Here is a 21819-nt window from a genome sequence, read left to right as displayed (position 1 = left end):
CGAGCCTCTGGCTCCAGGGCTGGTGTGATGTTTGCAGGCTGATTTTTTAACTTCTTTGCATCTCCACCAAGATGCTGAGGGGGCTGGAGCATCTGCCTGGGAGGAAAGGCTGGGAGAGCTGGGGCTGTTGAGCCTGGAGACGAGGAGGCTGAGGGGGGATCTGCGCAGTGCTGATCAATATCTGCAGGGGGTGGCAGGAGGATGGGGCCAGCCTCTTCCCAGTGGTGCCCAGGGACAGGACAAGGGGCAATGGGCACCAACTGGAGCCCAGGAGGGTCAAGCTGAAGATGAGGAGAAACTTCTTTGCTGTGAGGGTGGCAGAGCCCTGGGACAGGCTGCCCAGGGAGGTGGTGGAGTCTCCATCCCTGGAGACATTCCCAGCCCTCCTGGACGTGTTCCTGCGGGATCTGCTCTAGGGGATCCTGCTCTGGCAGGGCTTGGATGGGTGATCTCCAGAGGTCCCTTCCAACTCTGTGACTTCCCTTCCAACACTGACACTCTGTGACTCCACCCCCATGACATCTAACACCGAGCAGTGCAGTGTAGTGTCCCAGGCGGACGATTCAGGGACTTCGGTTGGGTTAACACTTAAGTTCCAGGAAAACTACCAGGTGGCTTTTCCACAGCCTGGCAGCCCTGCGTGCCAGGGTGGCTGCTCTGCCTGTTGGAGCCCTGGAGAGCACTTTGCTGAGGTGGTTGTGATGGTGTCCCCAGGTGATGCTGAACACGGAGCGGCTGATCAAGCACGCGGTGCAGGAGCGTCTCGCGGTCACCGTCTGCATCAACAAGATCGACCGGCTGATCCTGGAGCTTAAGCTGCCCCCAACAGATGCTTATTACAAACTCAGACATATTGTAGATGAAGTTAATGGTCTGATCAGGTAGGGGCTGGGAGGTGATGCCTCGGTGGTGCTTGTTCTCCCTGCTCCATTGGTGGGGCCTTTCTCTGCGAGCCCCTCGGCTGCCTAAAAACCCACCCATTTGTATTGTTATGTCTGGGGTCACAGAAAATGGGGCAGGAAGAGTCACTGGAAATTGGTCTCAGCCAGACTGAGTGTTGGGGTGTTTAGCATGGAGAGGAGAAGGCTCCAGGGTGACCTTAGAGCACCTTCCAGTGCCTGAAGGGGCTCCAGGAAAGCTGGGGAGGGACTTGGGACAAGGGCAGGGAGGGATGGGATGAGGGGGATGGATGAAAACTGGGAGAGGGAGATTGAGGTTGGACATGAGGAGGAAATTCTTTGCTGTGAGGGTGGTGAGAGCCTGGCCTAGGTTGCCCAGGGAAGCTGTGGCTGCCCCATCCCTGGGGGTGTTGAAGGGCAGGTTGGATGGGGCTTGGAGCAGCCTGAGCTGGTGGGAGGTGTCCCTGCCCATGCAGGGGGTGGGACTGGATGAGCTTGAAGGTCCCAGCCCAAACCAGGGATTCTGTGATTATATTGAATTTTATAGGAAGGGCCAAACCTGCCTGAATTCTGACAAACTTCGTGGGATCAGGTCTTTTTCCCCTATTAAATGCAGGGAAAGTGGAACAGGACCAGAGCAGGGAACTTACGTGCTCCCAAGTGTCTCAGACACACTGAGTCTCTCCAGGCAGTGTCCTGGGCTGTGGCCTGAGATGTCTCAAGGCTCCTAAACATTTCTTACAAAACCAATGGGAACACCCCCTGGCAGAGACATTGCTGTGGTCAGACCTCCTTGCAAGCCCCTGCCCAGAGAAGGGATGGAGGGAAGGACATCTCCTCCAGCTTTTCCAGCAGCAGGTCACCATTCCTGTGGGTCCTGCTGCACCCAGGTGATGTTCTTCATGCTTCAGCTTGTGTATCTGCACCATGCCCTGGAGAAGCCCAAACTGAGCTTGCCCAGGGGCTCTCCTGGTGGGTCTCTCTGTTTGTTCCTGGTATCAGGCAGGTCAGAGCAGGGTAATTAATCCTGTCTGTGTGCTTGGGAACTCATTAGAGCTGTTTCAATTCAAGTCTGTCCCTACGTTATTTACCCTGTGCTCCCTTTTCCCTTGCTTGGTGCTTGACAAATTTTGCTGTCTTTTTTTAAGGGAAGAAAATTCTACCTGACAAAAATACAAAGAACTTGTGCTGGTAACTTTTTATTTTTAGGTCTTTCAATCATAGAATCATGGAATAGTTTGGGTTGGAAGGGACTTTAAAGATCATCTAGATGCAAACTCCTGGATGGGCAGGGATGCCTCCCACTGGATCAGGTTGCTCCAAGCCCCATCCAGCCTGGCCTTGCACACTTCCAGGGATGGGGCTTCCCCAGCATTCCTGGATACACTGGTGCTCTGAATTCCACAGTCACAGGGTGGTTCTGTCCTTGACATCCCATGGCAAGTCCCCTGCAGCCTGTGTTAAGGTGCTGTTTGGCAGTGTGGAATCCTTGGCTGGCACACACTGCTGCTTGGTGTGGGAAGTGAGTTTAAGTGTCTTCCTTGCTTCATAACATTGATTTATTTTTTTCTTGTCTCTCTCAACTGTCTCCTCTCAGCATGTATTCCACTGATGAGAACCTGGTGCTGTCTCCCCTTCTGGGGAACGTGTGTTTCTCCAGCTCCCAGTACAGCATCTGCTTCACCCTGGGATCTTTTGCAAAGATTTATGCAGACACATATGGTGAGGATTATCCAGAAACCTTGTGCACTTCAACATGATTATTTAACTTCTTTGCATCTCTACCAAGATGCTGAGGGGACTGGAGCATCTGCCTGCAAGGAAAGGCTGGGAGAGCTGGGGCTGTTGAGCCTGGAGAGGAGGAGGCTGAGGGGGGATCTGCTCAGTGCTGATCAATATCTGCAGGGGGTGTCAGGAGGATGGGGCCAGACTCTTCCCAGTGGTGCCCAGGGACAGGACGAGGGGCAATGGGCACCAACTGGAGCCAAGGAGGGTCAAGCTGAAGATGAGGAGAAACTTCTTTGCTGTGAGGGTGGCAGAGCCCTGGGACAGGCTGCCCAGGGAGGTGGGGGAGTCTCCATCCCTGGAGACATTCCCAGCCCTCCTGGACGTGTTCCTGTGGGATCTGCTCTGGGGGATCCTGCTGTGGCAGGAGTTGGACTGGGTGTTCTCCAGAGGTCCCTTCCAACCCTGTTGACACTCTGACATTCCTATACCTGTTCAGTTGAGGCTTTCCCAGCCATCCAGCCCTGACTTTCAGTGCATGTGTGAGGCCAGTATTTGCATTCTGGAGTTTCTGGGAGTTGAGAGTTCCTGCAGACCTGAGCCCTGGGTGGTGAAAAGCAAAAATAAGGTTTTAATTTGTTTTTGGCTGGATAGTTTCTCATGAGAAATGTTTTCTTGGGTCAGAAGCCAATGTTTTATACTAGAGCAGAAAACACAAGTCGTGCTATGGCAGCTGAGGGCAGGTGTCTGTTGTGCTTTGCCTCCACACCAAGCAGCTCAGAAGCCAAGCAGTTAAGTCCTGCCTGCCTTTCCACCAGAGTCTCCAGAGCCTGAGACTCAGCTGCAGCCTTAGCCCACAAGGTTTTGCACTCTTGCCCTCTTTCTTTTTTAAGAAACTGTATTTTTCTGCCCTGGATTTAATTTCCTTTTCCCCAGGTGCCCACTCGAGGCATCTGCTGCTGGTGAACTCGAGCCTTTTGCCTCCATTGCCAGCTGCTCTGCCACCATTTTTGAAGTCACCCCCTGGGGAGCTGGGGGTGATCTGTAGGAGCTGTGAGCAGGGGCAGGAGGATGTTGTAGAGCAGCTGGCCCAGCTCTGGCAGAGGAGTCAGCCCGAGGGGGGGGCAGCTGCAGAGGTCAGGGCTGACGTGTCAGGACTATCGCTTGTCCTCATCAGCTGGAGAAATAAATGAGCTCCCTGGGCATCGTGGCAGGAACTTGGTGCCTGCTGGGATGAGGCCCCTTCCCTGGGGGGCTGGTGAGGAGTCAGGAGGAGATGTCACCCGTGTGGGGCAGACAGGAGGTGGCTTCATGTGCAGCCCCCACCCTTCAGCCAGCAGGAGCTGGAGCAGTTGAACTGTCAGACCTGTAGCCACCAGGAACCATCTCCTGCTCAGACACCTGCCCAGAGCACAGACTTGTTTGGGAGCTGCTGGAAATTAGCACCACTGTCTCATTATCCCTAAATCTCCCTGACAGCCAAGTGCTGTGCTGCTCCTGGAATCCTCAGGGCAAAGAGGAAAGGACCAGGAGAAGTTCAGCAAGGCAGAACAAGCTGTGCTGTGCCTGGGGGTGGGAGGCACCGCAGCCCCTCAGCCCTGCCCCCTCAGGAATTCATTGAACCAACATTTTTACTATAAGGGGAGTTGCTTTAAAACATTGATCCAGGCTCTCACATTTACAGATTAAGGGAAATATTACACTTTGTATCTTCTAGCAACCTTCATACATGGCAAAATGTTTTCAAAGCAGTTTTGCTTGTTTTTCTTGCACATTGTCCCACAGTCACTCAGTAACAAATGGTGAGGTTATCCAAAAGCAGCACCTTGGAATTTCACTAAAGCTCTGGAAGGAAAACTGGAATAAATGTCTTCAAGTTCCATGAACATCCAGGTGTTTGCACACAACTGCTGGTTACTCTTCATCTTTGTTTTCATTTAGCTGACCAGACCCTTCTGGTCTGTCACTGTCCAAGTGGTCTGGAAGGCAAAGAGAACTTCTGAAGTGTTCATGTTTGGGTAAATGTTTATAGTGTCCTGTCTCCCTGGGCTATTAAACAGCACCCAGTGCTGTGGGTTACGCAGTCACACCAAGTCCCTGCAGACTGACAGCAGAGGTTGGGTAGTAATGTGACCACAAGGAGGCTTTGAAAGCTGCAGCAGCTGCAGGTGGGTTCCTGCAGCTCAGTGTCTGGCCCAGCTCTCCTCAGAGAGAGGACTTGTGTGTAACTGAGAGTTGAAATATTCCTGAGGAGCAGGTCTGAGCCCATGGTGTGCCTGCTGCTGTCCTGCCTGGGCTGCTTTCTGCCCCCCTCTCTGCCTAGTGTCCCCAGGTCATTTATTCCAAACTGGGCTCACTCCCTGGCATTGCTCCATTACATTAAATCCTCAGGGTTGTTTTAAAAGGGAAAAAAAAACAAACCAAAGATTTTTCCAAGATGAGAGAAATTTGGTGTCACCTGATGCAGACTTTTGTCCTTTGCTTTTTCCCTTCAGGAGACATCAATTACCAGGAGTTTGCCAAGAGGCTTTGGGGTGACATCTACTTCAACCCAAAGACGTAAGGAACCTGTGGGATGTCTCTTGGTTTGATGCCTCTTGGTTTGTTGCTGTTTTTTTCCCCTCCTTGCCCTGTAAAAAAAACCACGGAGATGACTACACCAGGTCCCTTCTGACCTGAGTTGTCCTATGCTGGTGCCTGGGAAGGGCTGGGTCAGGCCTCCTCTGGCTCTCAGGCCATCAGGACCTCCTCGCTCTCCTGGGCAAGAGCAGAGCCTCCTCTGGCCCTTCTTTGGAGTGACTCCCGTGTCCCTGACAGCTTCCCAGGGGGACTGGGAGGGAGAGGACAACCTGGGAGGAGCAGAGGCTGTGTTTGCAGCCAGGTGCCTGCAGTGCTTGCTCCTCACACCCCTCCTCTTGTTCCCCAACAGCCGCAAGTTCACTAAAAAGGCCCCGACGAGCAGTTCCCAGCGCAGTTTTGTGGAGTTCATTCTGGAGCCCCTCTACAAGATCTTGGCTCAGGTGTGTGGTGGTTCATTCTCCTTCCTACTGTTCCATACAGGAGCAGCCAAGGGCTGAGCACTCCGTGGGGTTGTCTGGTGTCTGGTGCTGGTGGGACTCTCCTGTCCCACTCTGCAGTGTGAGTTTCACAGATCTCTGGGTTTTGGGGTTGTTTAGTCTGGAGAAGAGGAGACTCAGGGGGGACCTCCTCACTCTCTTCAACTACCTGAAGGGAGGTTGTGGTCAGGTGGGGTCTGGGCTCTTTTTCCAGGCAACTAGCAACAAGACAAGGGCCTGGCCTGAAGCTGCTCCAGGGGAGGTTTAGGTTGGATATCAGGAAGCACTTCCTCCTGGACAGAGTGATCAGACATTGGGATGGACTGCCCAGGGAAGTGGTGGAGGCACCATCCCTGGAGGTGTTCAAGGAAAGGCTGGAGGTGGCACTTGGTGCCATGGTCTGGCTGGTGTGGTTGTGTCAGGTCATGGGCTGGACTTGATGAGGATCTTTTCCAGCCTTGGTGACTCTGTGATTCAGAGCAGTGGTGGGCAGCTCCCTAACAGTTGCTCATTGTCAACATGACTCTGGATTTGCACAGAATTGCCCTGGCTCTTTCTAGTCTGCTCCAGTATCAGGCACGTGATCATGTGAACCAGTCAAACAGTTCTGGGAGCTCTAAGGTCAAGAGCCCTGTGGTGGTCATTGGAGTGTGAAGCTGCACCTTGGAGTTTCTGCCTTGGACCCCCCAGCAAAGCTGAGCACAGTCCTTGTTGTCCTGCAGGTGGTTGGGGACGTGGACACGACCCTGCCCAGGACTCTGGATGAACTTGGCATCCACCTGACCAAAGAGGAACTGAAATTGAACATCCGGCCCCTCCTGCGCCTTGTCTGCAAGAAGTTCTTTGGGGAGTTCACAGGTAAATGTTGTTTGTCTTCCCCTCACCAACCTTGCCCACACCCTGCTCACACATGGACAGAGAACAGCCCTGAGGAGAAGGACTTGGGGGTGTTGAGTGATGAGAAGCTCAACATGACGTAGCACCATGTGCTGGAGCCCAGAACCCACCCGTGTCCTGGGCTGTGTCACCAGCAGCGTGACCAGCAGGGCCAGGGAGGGGATTGTCCCCTCTGCTCTGCTCTGCTGAGACCCCCCTGCAGGGCTGGGAACAGCTCTGGGGTCCCCAGCACAGGGAGGGCATGAAGCTGTTGGAGAGAGGCCAGAGGAGCCACAGAGATGATGGGAGGGCTGGAGCAGCTCTGCTCTGGAGCCAGGCTGGGAGAGTTAGGGTGTTCAGCCTGGAGAAGAGAAGGCTCCAGGGAGACCTTAGAGCAGCTTCCAGTGCCTGAAGGGGCTCCAGGAAAGCTGGGGAGGGACTTGGGACAAGGGCAGGGAGGGATGGGATGAGGGGGAATGGATTAAAACTGGAAGAGGGAGATTGAGGTGAGACATGAGGAGGAAATTCTTTGGTGTGAGGGTGGTGAGAGCCTGGCCCAGGTTGCCCAGGGAAGCTGTGGCTGCCCCATCCCTGGCAGTGTTGAAGGGCAGGTTGGATGGGGCTTGGAGCAGCCTGGGCTGGTGGGAGGTGTCCCTGCCCACACAGGGGGTTGGCTGTAGATGATCTTTAAGGTCCCTCCAACCCAACCCATCCCTGGTGCCATGGGTCAGGGGCTGTTCCAGCCATGCTGTGCTGCTCACCTGCTCCCAGCCCTTCCGAGCTCTCCTAACAAAAACCCTGACGCTGTTTGCTCAGAAGACACTGCTGACACCTTCCCCATTCCTCTGGCTGCTCTGCAGTCAGAACAGCTCAGCCATTTCCCTCCTCCACGCTGCTCAATCCTCAGGAACTGTTCCTCTGTTCCAGGCTTTGTGGACATGTGTGTGCAGCACATCCCCTCCCCCAAGGTGGGGGCCAAGACGAAGATCGAACACACCTACACCGGGGGCGTCGACTCGGACCTGGGGGAGGCCATGAGTGAATGTGACCCTGATGTAAGGGAACTGCTGCTCTGCTCTGCCCGCCCCAGAACGTGCCATATCTGCCCTCCCTTGGCTGCCTGGCCAGGGCAGCTGCATCCCAGACTTCCAACTGCATGGATTTGACTTCCAGCATTTGGAACCTCTCATCTGATAGCCAAACAAATCACTTTGCTCTGAGACATTTGAGCTTTCTGCCAGGGCAGCCCTTGGAGACAACAAAATGTTTGTCAGTGCTGAGAGAAGAGCAGGACTAGGTCAGGACTGGAGAGCACGTGAGAACTGCAGGGTGGTTTTGTGTCCTTTTTGCTGCCTTTTTGTCCCTTTTCCCTGAAGTTTGATTCTCTCTTGAGAAAACTGCTCTGAACTCTACTGATAAAAATAACCCTACATTAGTTATTCAGCACCTTTTCCTATCAAAGCCTTGCAGAACCTTTCCTCCTCCAACAGCTTGTGCTGAGCTGTCACTCAGAGTTGTCTAGAGCCACCAACGCCAACCAGCAGCTACTGAGGAATCTGCCCCTGACTTTTGCTCTAATGTCTGTAGAGAAAATGAATCACTCATTTTAATGAGCTCCAATTACCCACATGAAGTTACACAGTGGGAACTGTCAACAGTTGTAGAGTGACCTTGTGGGGCTCAGAGCTGTGGTCTGTGGGGCTCAGGTGCTGTGCCTGGAGCTGGTTTGCAGCCCAGCAGATTACATTTCTTCTCATGGCCTTGTCCCAATAACTTATTACTGCTGCATGAGAGGAGGGGGGAGAACTCCAGAAAAGTCCACCAGGCTTGTTCCAGGGATCTCCATGTGGGGCAAGGAGATATAAGGCTACCAGTGGAAGGAAAGGCTTGGCAGGTCATAAGAAGTATTTCTGAATTCCAGCTCATGAATCCCTTTGTATCTATGAGTCCTACCGGGTCTGTTTCTTGACCGTGTCTTGAAAGAGGTTTATTTCTCTCCTTCTCTCATTGAAAGGGGCCTCTTATGTGTCACACAACAAAAATGTACAGCACAGATGATGGTGTTCAGTTCCATGCCTTTGGCAGGGTGCTCAGTGGGACCATCCATGCTGGGCAGCCTGTGAAGGTCCTTGGAGAAAACTATACCCTGGAAGATGAGGAGGATTCCCAGATCTGCACCGTCGGGCGCCTCTGGATCTCGGTTGCGAGGTAGGGAGCTCTGGCAGTGGGGTGGGGGAGGAGGGAAGCACTGGGGGGGCCCGAGGCTGGTGGCAGCCAGGGCTGTGGTGACACTGCCCCACTCCAGGTACCACATCGAGGTGAACCGGGTCCCTGCGGGCAACTGGGTCCTGATTGAAGGGGTGGACCAGCCCATCGTGAAGACGGCAACTGTGACGGAGCCTCGGGGCAATGAGGAGGTACTGAGCATAGGCTGGGGTTGGAGAGACCCTGCAGATCTGCCAGCCCAATAGGCAGAGACACCTCCCACCAGCCCAGGTTGCCCCAGGCCCCATCCAACCTGCCCTTCAACACTGCCAGGGATGGGGCAGCCACAGCTTCCCTGGGCAACCTGGGCCAGGCTCTCACCACCCTCACACCAAAGAATTTCCTCCTAATATTTCAATCTCCCTCTTCCAATTTTAATCCATCCCCCTCATTCCATCCCTCCCTGCCCTTGTCCCAAGCCCCTCCCCAGGTTTCCTGGAGCCCCTTCAGGCACTGGAAGGTGCTCTAAGATCTCCCTGGAGCCTTCTCTTCTCCAGGCTGAACACTCCAACTCTCCCAGCCTGGCTCCAGAGCAGAGCTGCTCCAGCCCTCCCATCATCTCTGTGGCCTCCTCAGGCCTTTCTCCAACAGCTCCATGTCCTTCTTGTACTGGGGACCCCAGAACTGGACCCAGCCCTGCAGGGGGGGGTCTCACCAGAGCAGAGGGGGACAATCCCCTCCTGCAGTTGCTCAGCCCTGCAGGCAGTGCAGCTGATGGTGCACATCCCGAAAGCTCTTCAGCTCAAAGAAACCTTTTCTGCCGACCAGCAGGGAAAAGAGAACAGCTTCATACACTGTCTGACTACGGGGGCCACCTGCTGGTTAAGAGATGCAGTTCTCTGTCCTTCTCTGCTTTCAGGCTCAAATCTTCCGGCCTTTGAAGTTCAACACCACGTCGGTCATCAAGATCGCTGTAGAGCCTGTCAACCCCTCCGAGCTCCCCAAAATGTTGGATGGGCTCCGCAAGGTCAACAAGAGTTACCCCTCCCTTACTACCAAGGTAGGTCTGTAGGAGTGGCTGGTGCAGCTTATGCTGGGGGCCTCATCTTTTGTAAATGTTGTGGGTTTTTTTTTTACTGTGAGTTGTTTTCTTTGTTGTGAGTGGTTTGTTTTTTCATGCTTTTGCCCTTGGTCTCATAAATCATCTGGAAAACTGTCAGTTCAGCAGAAGAACCACCCCCTTGGCTGTGCCAGGGAGGCAGCTTTTTGCTGAGCACATCAGCCCTTTCTGCTGGAAGAGGGTGGAGGAGCTTTCCTTGGGGTCTTCTGATCCTAACAACTTTATTCAGAGCTTCCTGGGGTTGTGTGGGAGCCTGGAAGGGGCTGGAGCAGCACCCTGGCACTTCAGAGAGTCACAGAATGCCAGGTTGGAAGAGACCTCAAGGATCATCTGGTCCAACCTCTCTAGGCACTACTACAGTTGACATGAGGTGGCCCAGCACCTTGTCAAGCTGAGCCTTCAAACTGTCCAACATGGGGGAATCCACCACTTCCCTTGGGAGATTATTCCAATGTCTGACTGTCCTCATGGGGAAAAATTTACCTCTGGAGTCCAGTGGGAACCTTCCCAGGAGCAACTTGTGCCCATCACCCCTTGTCTTCTCCATGGGACTCCTTGTCAACAGGGAGTCTTTTTGACTTGAAACCCTCTCTCCTTGTTCAGGTGGAAGAATCTGGGGAGCACGTGATCCTGGGGACAGGGGAGCTGTACCTGGACTGTGTCATGCACGACCTGCGGAAAATGTATTCAGAGATTGACATCAAGGTGAGGAAATGAGACAGGGAAGGTTCCCAGCTAGAGTGGGGGGGTTGTCCCCCTGTCTCAGGAGAGTCATAGAGTCATAGAATGGTTTGAGTTGGAAGGGACCTTAAAGATGATTGAGTTCCAACCCTCCTGCATGGGCAGGGACACCTCCCACCAGCCCAGGCTGCTGAGAATGGGATGGATGTGCAGGGTGGGTTTTGTCACAGCTCTATAGAGGGGAAAAAAAAAAGGGGGGGGGATTCTTGGGATGCAAAGGTGTCCTGGTTTGGGCCCAACACAACAAAGAACCAGCCCTGTGGCTCCTCACTCAGCTCCTCACACACACCCTGGGATGGGGACAAAGCTCCTGGGTCGAGACAAAGGACAAGGAGGGATCTTCACTGATTAAGGTCCTAGGAAAAACAGACTCAACTTGGGGAACAATAATAATTTAATTTCACACTAATCAGTGCCCACAGAACACAGACACCCCCAGAGCAGGGCTCACAAACGTTACCCCACCCCTCCCTTCTTCCCACCCAAATCCCTTTGTTCCCAGTTTCTCTCCCTCCTTCCCCCCAGCACAGGGGGATGGGGATGGGGTTTAGAGTCAGTTCACAGGCTGGTGGTTCCTGCTCAGGGAGAAGGATTCCTCACAGTCCTGCCCTGCTCCCCACGGGTCCCTCCCATGGCAGATCCTCCCCCAGCCTCTCCTCCAGGAGCCCTTCCCACCAGGAGCTCCTCCAGCACTGCCCGCAGAGTCCCGGGGGCTTCGGGAACAGGCACCTCCCCTGGCCCGGGGGCTCCCACAGCTGCACCAGCCCAGGCCACTGGCAGCAAATCCACATTCACCCCTCCTGGTGCCCTCAGGGAATGTTCCACCACTGTTCCTCCACGGGTGCAGGGGCACAGCTGCCATCTCGCCATGGGCTGCAGGGAAACTTCTGCTTGGGCACCTTCTTCCCCTTCTCCCTCACCACCCAGAGGCACCCTCTGCCTCTCCAGCTCAGCTCTTTCTCCAGCTCCTCTCAGCTCAGCTCTTATCTCAGTTCTTTCATACGTTAATGGCAGAGGTTCATCTGTTGTCCCTCTAGTGGCTCCTTGGCTGGGTTTGGATCAGGAGAAGCTTCCCAGCTTCTTACCAGACCCACCCCTGGGCCCCTTCTCCCACTACCAAAAAACCCACCAACCCAAACCAGCAGAAAAGGTAACTCTTGCAGCCTGATTGTGTCACACTGTTGTGACTGAGAGCCTGAAAACTTGCTTGGAGAGGGGTGTGTGACCATGTTCCAGCCTTCTCCTGTCCTTCAGCTGGTGCCTGGCTACCATCAAGTAAATAAATGAAGCAGATTTTTTCATGCTTGGCAGGAGGTTTAACTGTTCCTGTCTTGGCTGAAGGAAGGAATGAGAAAAGCTGCCTGTGCAGGCCCCACTGGTGTGCCCACAAGAGTGATTAAAACACTGGTGGATGAACCAGCTTTTTCTTGTAGATATTTAAAGGTTTGAAACAGCCTCTTTAAAAACAGAAAAGTACTTGGAAACCGTGTAGAATCATAGTGACAGAACGTGTGGTGCTGGAAGGGACCTTTAAAGGTCACCCAGTCCAAGCCCCTGCAGTGCTCAGGGACCACTTAACTAGATCAGGTTGCTCAGAGCCCCATCAAGCCTGACCCTGAATGTCTCCAGGGATGAGGCCTCTACCACCTCTCTGGGCAACCTGTTCCAGTGCTTCCCCACCCTCCTGGGAAAGACCTTAATGTCTGATCTAAATCTCCCCTGCTCTAGTTAAAGACCATTCCCCCTTGTCCTCTGCCTCCCTGCCCTGGTCCCAAGTCCCTCCCCAGCTTTCCTGGAGCCCCTTCAGGCACTGGAAGCTGCTCTAAGGTCTCCCTGGAGCCTTCTCTTCTCCAGGCTGAACACCCCAACTCTCCCAGCCTGGCTCCAGAGCAGAGCTGCTCCAGCCCTTGCATCATCTCTGAGGCTCCTCTGGCCTCTCTCCAACAGCTCCATGTCCTGTTGTTGTCATTCCAGGTCGCTGATCCAGTTGTGACATTCTGTGAGACCGTGGTGGAAACATCCTCCCTGAAGTGCTTTGCTGAGACACCCAACAAGAAGTAAGACCCCATGGGGGAGCTGGGCACTGGGGACAGGCAGGTGAAGGGGGTCACTGGAGACTCCCCTTCATCTCTCCAAGGGGTTTGGTCTGAGTGAGGCTTGTGCAGCCTGGGCTGGTGGGAGGTGTCCCTGCCCATGCAGGGAGGTTGGAACCTGATGATCTTTAAGGTCCCTTCCAGCCTTCACCATCCTATGATTCTGTGAGTGGAAACCCTGTGTTGTAGCAGCTCTGCTGAGCTCCTCAGTGACTCACTGGAGCCCCAGGGATGTTTCTGTGCTTTGAAGGAACTCCCAGAACAAAGGGAATAAAAACTGATCAATATCCTCCTCTCTTCCAGCAAAATTTTGCAGCTTCTCAGCAGTTTTGTAGTGTTTCCAAAACTAGATGTTTTGAGATGCTAGAGCAGATGCTGAAAAGCCCAGTGCTGCCTTCACTAACTCCCCAAACATTTCAGGAGCAAAAGTTTTGCCTTCTATTCTTCAATCTTTAGCTTGAAACAGACTTTTTTCCTTACTGCTGATACCCTGGAGTCTTAGAGCCTCATCTTGTCTCCTCCAGCAATTCATTGTCAGATGCTCATGGTTGAGAGAGGGAAGCCTGGGAGGGAACAAGGCTGGAGAACAGGGTGAAATCCAGGAGCACTGGATGTTTAAATTCCTGAATTCTTACCCACTCAGTGGATCAGTAATGGGCTGGATGGCCCCACCCAGGGAGCTGTGGTCAATGGCTCAGTGTCCAAATGGAGGCAGGTGACAAGTGGTGTCCCCAGGGATCAGTACTGGGACCAGTGCTGTTTGACATCTTTGTTGGAGACATGGCCAGTTGGATTGAGTGTCTCCTCAGCAGGTTTGCTGATGATCCCAAGCTGGGCGGTGTGGTTGAGACCCAAGGGGGAAGGGATCCATCCAGAGGGAGCTGGACAGGCTGGAGAGGTGGCCAGTGCCAACCTCATGGAGATCAACAAGGCCAAGTGCAGGGTCCTGCCCCTGGGTTGGTGCAAGCCCAGGCCCCAATCCAGGCTGGAGGAGAATGGCTGGAGAGCAGCCCTGAGGAGAAGGGCTTGGGGGTGGGAGGAGATGAGAAGCTGGACATGAGCCCCCAGTGTGTGCTCAGAGCCCAGAGAGCCAACCCATCCTGGGCTGCATCACAAGGAGTGTGGCCAGCAGGGCCAGGGAGGGGATTGTCCCCTCTGCTCTGCTCTGGTGAGACCCCCCTGGGGTGCTGTGTCCAGCTCTGGAGCCCTGAGCACAGGAGAGACATGGAGCTGTTGGAGAGAGTCCAGAGAAGGGCCATGAGGAGAGGGTCCAGAGAAGGGCCATGAGGATGATGCAAGGGCTGGAGCAGCTCTGCTCTGGAGCCAGGCTGGGAGAGTTGGGGTGTTCAGCCTGGAGAAGAGAAGGCTCCAGGGAGACCTTAGAGCAGCTTCCAGTGCCTGAAGGGGCTCCAGGAAAGCTGGGGAGGGACTTTTCATCAGAGAAGACAGTGACAGGACAAGGGGTGATGGTTTTAAACTGAGAGAGGGGAGATTGAGGTGAGATATGAGGAAGAAATTCTTCACTCTCAGGGTGGTGAGGAACTGGGATGGGTTGCCCAGGGAGGCTGTTGATGCCCCAGCCCTGGAGGTTTTTAAGGCCAGGTTGGAGGAGGTTTTGTGTAGCCTGGTGTGGTGGGAGGGGTCCCTGCTCATGGCAGAGGGTTGGAACTGGATGATCTTTAAGCTCCCTCCAACCTGAATGATTCTCGGATTCTATGAACTTTCAAGGGAATCAGGCAGAAGATACCTCTGCTGTGTTCTCTGGGGGATCTGCTGCTTGGCACATCCTTTAGCCTCTTGTACTCTCTCCATGGTTGGCAGCCTTATTGTGAGGGGTTCAGGAAGGTTCCAGCCTTATTGTGGGGGACAGGAAGGTTCCAGCCTTATTGTGAGGGGTTCAGGAAGGTTCCAGCCTTATTGTGAGGGGGGCTTGAGGGTTCCAGCCTTATTGTGGGATTCAGGAAGGTTCCAGCCTTATTGTGAGGGGTTCAGGAAGGTTCCAGCCTTATTGTGAGGGGTTCAGGAAGGTTCCAGCCTTATTGTGAGGGGTTCAGGAAGGTTCCAGCCTTATTATGGGGGACTTGAGGGTTCCAGCCTTATTGTGAGGGGGACAGGAAGGTTCCAGCCTTACTGGGGGGGTTCAGGAAGGCTCCAGCCTTATTGTGGGGTTCAGGAAGGTTCCAGCCTTATTGTGAGGGGTTCAGGAAGGGTCCAGCCTTATTGTGAGGGGGGCTTGAGGGTTCCAGCCTTATTGTGGGATTCAGGAAGGTTCCAGCCTGATTGTGAGGGGTTCAGGAAGGGTCCAGCCTTATTGTGAGGGGGACAGGAAGGTTCCAGCCTTACTGGGGGGGAAGGTTCCAGCCTTAGGACAGTCCTTGACCCTTGGGTACATGGAGGGACCTGCTCAGGGCAGGTTGCTCTCCTCAGTGGGTTCTCTGTGTTGGGACACAGCAGGTCCTGGCTGTGGCAGAGTCATGTTACTGCTCCCTGGGCTTCCTCCTGCAGCCTGGATGAGCCCTGGACATCTGGCCAGGGGGATGGAGCCCACTGACCCTCAGCCATCTGCTTCTGGAGATGAGGACACTTGGGAGAGCAGTTGTCAAGTGTCTGGGCTGCCTTTCCAAGCAAGGCAGGACCAGAGAAGGACATGGATGGATTCTTCTCCCCAGCTGGGTTCGAGGCAGTGGACAGTCCCTGAAGTCCTGCCAGTTAGTCCCATTTCCATCATTCCATGGGCTAATTGCAGCTGTCTCTTCTCAGGAACAAGATCACAATGATTGCTGAGCCTCTGGAGAAGGGACTTGCTGAGGACATTGAAAATGAAGTGGTCCAGATCACGTGGAACAGGTAGGACCCATCTGGGGAGGGCAGGGACCATCTAGAAGCAAATAATGGGGGAAAGAAGGAGATGTTGGGATCTGCAAGGTGCACAGATCAGCCAGCAGCCTCTAGCCAGGGCTCCTGGGTCCCAAGTTGGTACCAGGTAGTCTGGGAGTTCCTCCCCAAGCAACAGAGATGCTCCAAGTAAAAAACTTGACACCATTTTCTGCCTGAAGGGAGCAGGGTCACAAATGTTCCTGGGAGTTCCTGGCAGGTTGGATACTTGTCTCCTAAAATTTCTTCCATTATTCTTCTACCAGGAAGAAGCTGGGTGAGTTCTTCCAGACCAAGTATGACTGGGATTTGCTGGCTGCTCGTTCCATCTGGGCCTTTGGGCCTGATGCCACTGGCCCCAACATCCTGGTGGATGACACGCTGCCCTCCGAGGTGAGGAGCATGGCCAGGGAGATGTTTGTGCTGTGCTGCCAAGAGGTGGCTGCCCCTCCCAGAGCCTGCAGCAGTGGCCTCATGCTGCTGGAGAGCTCGTTGGATTGCCAGATCTCAAATCATAGAATCCTTGGTTTGGGTTGGAGGGACCTTCCAGTACTTGGAAGGGGCTCCAGGAAAGCTGGGGAGGGACTTTTCATCAGAGAAGACAGTGACAGGACAAGGGGTGATGGCTTTAAACTGAGAGAGGGGAGGTTGAGGTGAGATATTAAGAGGAAATTCTTCACTGCAAGGATGGTGAGGAACTGGGATGGGTTGTCCAGGGAGGTTGTTGATGCCCCATCCCTGGAGGTTTTTAAGGCCAAGTTGGAGGAGGTTTTGTGCAGCCTAGTGTGGTGGGAGGGTTCCCTGCTCATGGCAGGGGGGTTGGAACTGGATGATCTTTGAGGTCCTTTCCAACCTTAATCATTCTATGATTCTATGACCTTAAAGATCATCAGGTTTCAACCCCCCTGCATGGGCAGGGACACCTCCCACCAGCCCAGGCTGCTCCAAGCCCCATCCAACCTGCCCTTCAACACTGCCAGGGATGGGGCAGCCACAGCTTCCCTGGGCAACCTGGGCCAGGCTCTCACCACCCCCACAGCAAAGAATTTCCTCCTCATGTCTCACCTCAATCTCCCTCTCCCAGTTTTCATCTATCCCCCTCATCCCATCCCTCCCTGCCCTTGTCCCAAGTCCCTCCCCAGCTTTCCTGGAGCCCCTTCAGGTACTTGAAGGCCACTGTGATGCTCCTGAGCTGTGAGAGGGAGGGATGGACATTGTGGGGTGGTTGGCATTGGTGCTCTTCTAGGAACTGTCTTGTAAACCCTGGGGTCTGTCTGTCAGTGCCTCGTGATGTAGCTTTGGTGTCTGAAGGGTCTGTCTGTCTGTCTGTCTGTCTGCAGGTGGACAAGTCCCTGCTGGGCTCTGTGAAGGACAGCATTGTGCAGGGATTTCAGTGGGGCACCAGGGAAGGGCCTCTCTGTGATGAATGTAAGTAGGACCTGGGGAGAGATGGAGCTAAGAAGATCCATTAAATTCCTCAATCCCTCAGCATTCAGGTGGTTCAGCTGGTGCAACCCCTCAGAGGTCCTCCCTGGGGACAGCTCTGGGGATGGGTGACAGATAAGGGACCCTCCCTCCTTTCTCTGGTCACAGAGACCACCCAGGCACTGGCACTTGCCATCTGCCAGCACACCAGGGCCTGGTGCAGGTGAGGTGCCCCAGGACTTGGCTTCTCCTCAGGTCCAGCCCCTGGGCACCCTGCGGGAGAAGCTGCTGAACTGTTGGTGTTTGATATGTGGGGTCAGGGCCTGGTTGTGCTTTCCCTGCTGGAATTAAATTCAGCAGAACTCCTGGTAGCTCCAGGTCTTTGTCTGGATGATTGCCATGTGCTCGGGGTCTCTGAGGACACGTGGCATGTGCTGGGGGAGCAGAGAATGTCCCCTTTGTGACTGGTGTCCCTTCTGCCCTTCGCAGTGATTCGCAACGTCAAGTTCAAGATCCTGGACGCGGTGATTGCGCAGGAGCCGCTGCCCGGGGGGGGGGGGCAGATCATCCCCACCGCCCGCAGGGTGGTCTACTCTGCCTTCCTGATGGTGAGACCTGCACCTGGGGGGACACGGAGCAGCCCCGGGGGCCACTGTGCCCTGGGGTCTGCCCTGGGGGGGTCGGTCTGAGCTCATCCAGCCCTGAGTGGTTCCCAGAATCATGGACCCGTCGCGGTTGGAAAAGAGCTCTAAGATCGCCCGAGTTCAAATGCCTAATCGGGGGGGGGGGGGCGCGATGGGGACCCAACACAGCCCACCCAGACACACAGCAATTTAAAAAGAACAAAACAAAATAGACCACCACAACCACACCCCACAAAACCAACACAGAACGCCCCCCATGACAACTAGAACGTGTCATCAAGTGCCACAGCCCCAGGTTTCTGGAAGCCCTCCCGGGATGGGGACTCCAGCCCCTCCCTGAGCAGCCCCTTCCTGGGCCTGAGCTCTCTCTGGGGGCAGAAATTCTTCCCAACACCCAGGCTGATCCTCCCCTGGCCCAACTGAAGTTCTCCACTTAGCAGAAGAGCCCAACCCCCCCTGCCCACAACCTCCTCTCCAGCAGCTGCAGAGCCAGGAGGTCTCCCCTCAGCCCCCTGTTCTCCAAACTCAGCCATCTCAGTTCCTGTGCCCCTGCAGGCTGGCAGGTGGGTGTTACAGGTGATGTGTTCCAGTCAGGCCCTGGAACTGCCCAGGGAGGTGGTGGAGTCACCATCCCTGGAGGTGTTCAGAGAACGTGTAGCTGTGGCACTTCAGGCCATGCTCCTGTGGGCCTGGGAGTGGGTTTTCTGGGTGGACAGTTGGACTTGCTGATCTTAGAGGTCTTCTCTAACACTGACAATTCAGTGGAACTTGTATCTGTTCTGTTTCCCCTTTTTGCTGGCTGGGAAGGGTGGCACTGGGGGAGAGGGAAGGTTGTGTGTGACTCAGAAAGCTCCCGCTGGTGTTCGCCCAGGCAGGCGTGGGGCAGCAGGAGCCCTTTCACCCCCAGCCAGGCACTGCTCGACCAGAGCATCCCAGTCCCTCACTGTGACTTGATCTGGAGGTTGTTGGCACTGCTGGAGGCTCAATGGGTCCTGTCCCTCTCTCCTTACAGGCCACCCCCCGTTTGATGGAGCCCTACTACTTCGTGGAGGTTCAGGCTCCTGCCGACTGCGTGTCCGCGGTGTACACGGTGCTGGCCCGGCGCAGGTGGGCTGCTCTGACCCCTCCTGGAGGGAGCTGCTCCCATGGGATCTGGGCAGCTGGAGATGGTCACAACCTGGCACTGCTTGTCCAGAGAGGGAGAGGGTGGACAGCTGTCTGGGATAGGGATGTCCAGGATCACACTCAGCCTTTGGTTTGTGCCTGGTTCTTCCTGAGGATCAGAGAGGAAGATGTGAGGCCCCCCTGCAGGGCTGGGTCCAGTTCTGGGGTCCCCAACACTAAAAGGACATGGAGCTGTTGGAGAGAGGCCAGAGGAGCCTCAGAGATGATGCAAGGGCTGGAGCAGCTCTGCTCTGGAGCCAGGCTGGGAGAGTTGGGGTGTTCAGCCTGGAGAAGAGAAGGCTCCAGGGAGACCTTAGAGCAGCTTCCAGTGCCTGAAGGGGCTCCAGGAAAGCTGGGGAGGGGCTTGGGACAAGGGCAGGGAGGGATGGGATGAGGGGGATGGATGAAAACTGGAAGAGGGAGATTGAGGTGAGACATGAGGAGGGAATTCTTGGCTGAGAGGGTGGTGAGAGCCTGGCCCAGGTTGCCCAGGGAAGCTGTGGCTGCCCCATCCCTGGCAGTGTTGAAGGGCAGGTTGGATGGGGCTTGGAGCAGCCTGGGCTGCTGGGAGGTGTCCCTGCCCATGCAGGGGGTTGGAACCAGATGATCTTTAAGGTCCCTCCGACCCAAACCAGTCTGATTTTGACATGAGAACTAACCCCTTGCCACGTTGCAGAGGCCACGTGACACAGGATGCCCCCATCCCAGGCTCTCCTCTCTATACCATCAAAGCTTTCATCCCAGCCATCGATTCCTTCGGGTTTGAGACAGACCTGAGGACCCACACGCAGGGACAAGCCTTCTCCCTCTCTGTCTTCCACCACTGGCAGGTGAGTCCAGGCCCTGGCAAGACAAGAGGAGAGGGATAAGTAGGATATGGTGGCAGGTTGGTGTTCTTGGTAGAACTCAGTGCCACGGCTCCCACTGGGCAGGAGAACTGCTCTGGAGAATATCCTCAGAAGCTCTGGAGGCTCCAGCTGGGGAGGCTTTGGAAACTCTTTGTTAGGTGTCTGCCAGAAGCCCATGGCTTTCATCCATGTCACATCACCCTTTGCCCTGTCACAGGAGCACCAAATGCTGAGCATAAGGCAGGAGGACATCTTCATCCAGGAGAAGGGAAGCTCTTTGGGTGCTCTGCAGCTTGGGGATCAGAGGGGCTTGGAGCAGGGCTTGGACTTGGTCTGCTTAAGACATGAGTTGCCACACTTTGGCTTTGCCTCTCAGAGAAGGCTTTTGAGCCTATGGCAGACAGGGCTGGGGACAAAATGCTGTACTCTGGCCATTTCCCTGTCCAGGGCAAGACATTTATTGTGGGAGCCACCACCATGAGGTGCAGAGCCACGTGTGGTACAGCCAGGCCTCTTGAACCCCAAGAGCTCAAGGCCTGAGGCCTGGCTCTGGAAAGAGTAAATGTGCCTGATTTCTGGAGAGGGTTGTGCTGCTTGGGACCCCCAGGGGGTGTCCTGGTCAGTGGGTTTTCAGAGGTCTTGGACCAGCATGTGGTGGGACATGTTCTTGGCTTGGATTAGCAGCACTGTGTTGGTGACTTCTCAGAGAAGTGATCACCAGCACTGACGTGCCAGGGGAGCAGGTGGATAGTGGGGCTGTCACCCCGAGGCTGGGGGTGTCCTCAAGGCCTAAGGGTGTCTCCTGTGGCAGTTCAGGCCCTCCTGAAGGTTGAACCAGCCCCCAGCACCACTCTCAGGGCCTGGCCCTGTAGTTTTTTTTTTTGTCTTCTGAGAAACAAACATCAGATGAGAGGAGGTGGCCTTAGGTTGGCCTGGGTTGGGTTAGATTGGGTATATTAGGAACAATTTATTTACACAAGTGTGGGAGTACTGGACTGGGCTGCCCAGGGCAGTGGTGGAGTCCCCATCCCTGGAGGTGTTGAAAATTTATGTAGACGTGGCACTTCAGAAGGTGGTTTAGTTGGCACGGTGGGTTTGGGTTAGTGGTTGGACTTGATCTTAGAGGGCTTTCCTAGCCTGAATGATTCCATGATTCCATGATTTAGATTGTGCCTGGTGACCCCTTGGACAAGAGCATTGTCATCCGGCCCCTGGAGCCCCAACCAGCCCCACATCTGGCCCGGGAGTTCATGATCAAGACCCGGCGCAGGAAGGTACGTCTGGGGACATCCCTGCAGTGTCCCCTGTCCCTCCCAGCAGCTGAGCTGTTCTGGTGGTGTCCCCTCTGTGTTCCCAGAGCAGACCAATGTCCTTTGCACCCCAGGACTTCCCTTACTCTTGGTCCCACCATGCTGCCTGTTAGTGCCTTGGATGGTCCAGCCCCCTCCCCAGCTCCTCGATGGCCCCATTGATCCCATTTCTCCTGCAGTAGCACCAGCTGGTTCCTGTGCTGGTTCCTGGAGCTGGACTGAGGGGTTGGAGTGGCTGGGGGACTGCAGGGAGTTTAGGTCCCCGTTGGGTGGGCAGGGTGGATGTGCTTGGCAGCAGCAACCATGCACTCTTGGGTGTCTTCAAGCTGCTGAAGCAGCACCAGGTCCCTGGCAAATTCTCCTGCCTCCTCTGGAGCCTCCAGACGTGTCCTGCTGTGGGACACCAGGACTTCTGGTGGGATCCCAGCCAGGATGGCTGCTGGCAGCTGCAGAGCAGTGACCTCTGTTCTGCTGTTCCCCACAGGGCCTGAGCGAGGACGTGAGCATCAGCAAGTTCTTTGATGACCCCATGTTGCTGGAGCTGGCCAAGCAAGACGTTGTTCTCAACTACCCCATGTGAACGTGCTGACCCGTGTCCTCTCAGCATCCGTCTGTCCTTCCACATCCCTGCTGGTCCCAGCCCTGGCTCCAGGACACTTCTCCTGTTGCTCTTCCATGGCTGTAGAAGCCTCCCCAAGGATTTGTGGCCTGGGTGCTCAGGTCCTGTCCCCACAAGGAGCACCCAGAGCCTGATGCTTTTTGTATCACTGGGCTTCAGCCCCCGTGGCCCCTGGTGAGGTGGTTTCCCTTTGGATTGGCTCTCCCAGCAGAGCAGCAGG

General features: G+C 55.0%; 1 protein-coding gene across 3 annotated transcripts in view; it reads left to right on the top strand.

The window, feature by feature from the left end:
* EFTUD2 (elongation factor Tu GTP binding domain containing 2) overlaps positions 1-21560 on the top strand; it is a 29412-nt gene extending 7852 nt beyond the window's left edge. For all 3 annotated transcript variants that reach the window (XM_009996656.1, XM_009996657.1, XM_009996655.1), the window contains exons 9-27: positions 715-881; positions 2497-2621; positions 5120-5183; positions 5554-5644; positions 6403-6538; positions 7484-7611; positions 8571-8764; positions 8862-8973; positions 9681-9821; positions 10485-10586; positions 12597-12679; positions 15476-15562; positions 15856-15982; positions 16930-17017; positions 17504-17622; positions 18671-18765; positions 19499-19652; positions 20837-20944; positions 21465-21560. In XM_009996656.1, the coding sequence (XP_009994958.1) occupies positions 715-881; positions 2497-2621; positions 5120-5183; positions 5554-5644; positions 6403-6538; positions 7484-7611; positions 8571-8764; positions 8862-8973; positions 9681-9821; positions 10485-10586; positions 12597-12679; positions 15476-15562; positions 15856-15982; positions 16930-17017; positions 17504-17622; positions 18671-18765; positions 19499-19652; positions 20837-20944; positions 21465-21560 (2217 nt within the window). The remainder of the gene's footprint in view (positions 1-714; positions 882-2496; positions 2622-5119; positions 5184-5553; positions 5645-6402; positions 6539-7483; positions 7612-8570; positions 8765-8861; positions 8974-9680; positions 9822-10484; positions 10587-12596; positions 12680-15475; positions 15563-15855; positions 15983-16929; positions 17018-17503; positions 17623-18670; positions 18766-19498; positions 19653-20836; positions 20945-21464) is intronic.
* The last annotated feature ends 259 nt before the right edge of the window (positions 21561-21819 follow it).

Source organism: Chaetura pelagica, unplaced genomic scaffold, assembly GCF_000747805.2.
Source record: "Chaetura pelagica isolate M959 unplaced genomic scaffold, ChaPel_1.0 scaffold794, whole genome shotgun sequence".
Lineage (NCBI taxonomy): Eukaryota > Metazoa > Chordata > Aves > Apodiformes > Apodidae > Chaetura > Chaetura pelagica.
Note: the sequence above shows the minus strand (reverse complement) of the source record. Positions and strands in the feature narration are given on the sequence as shown.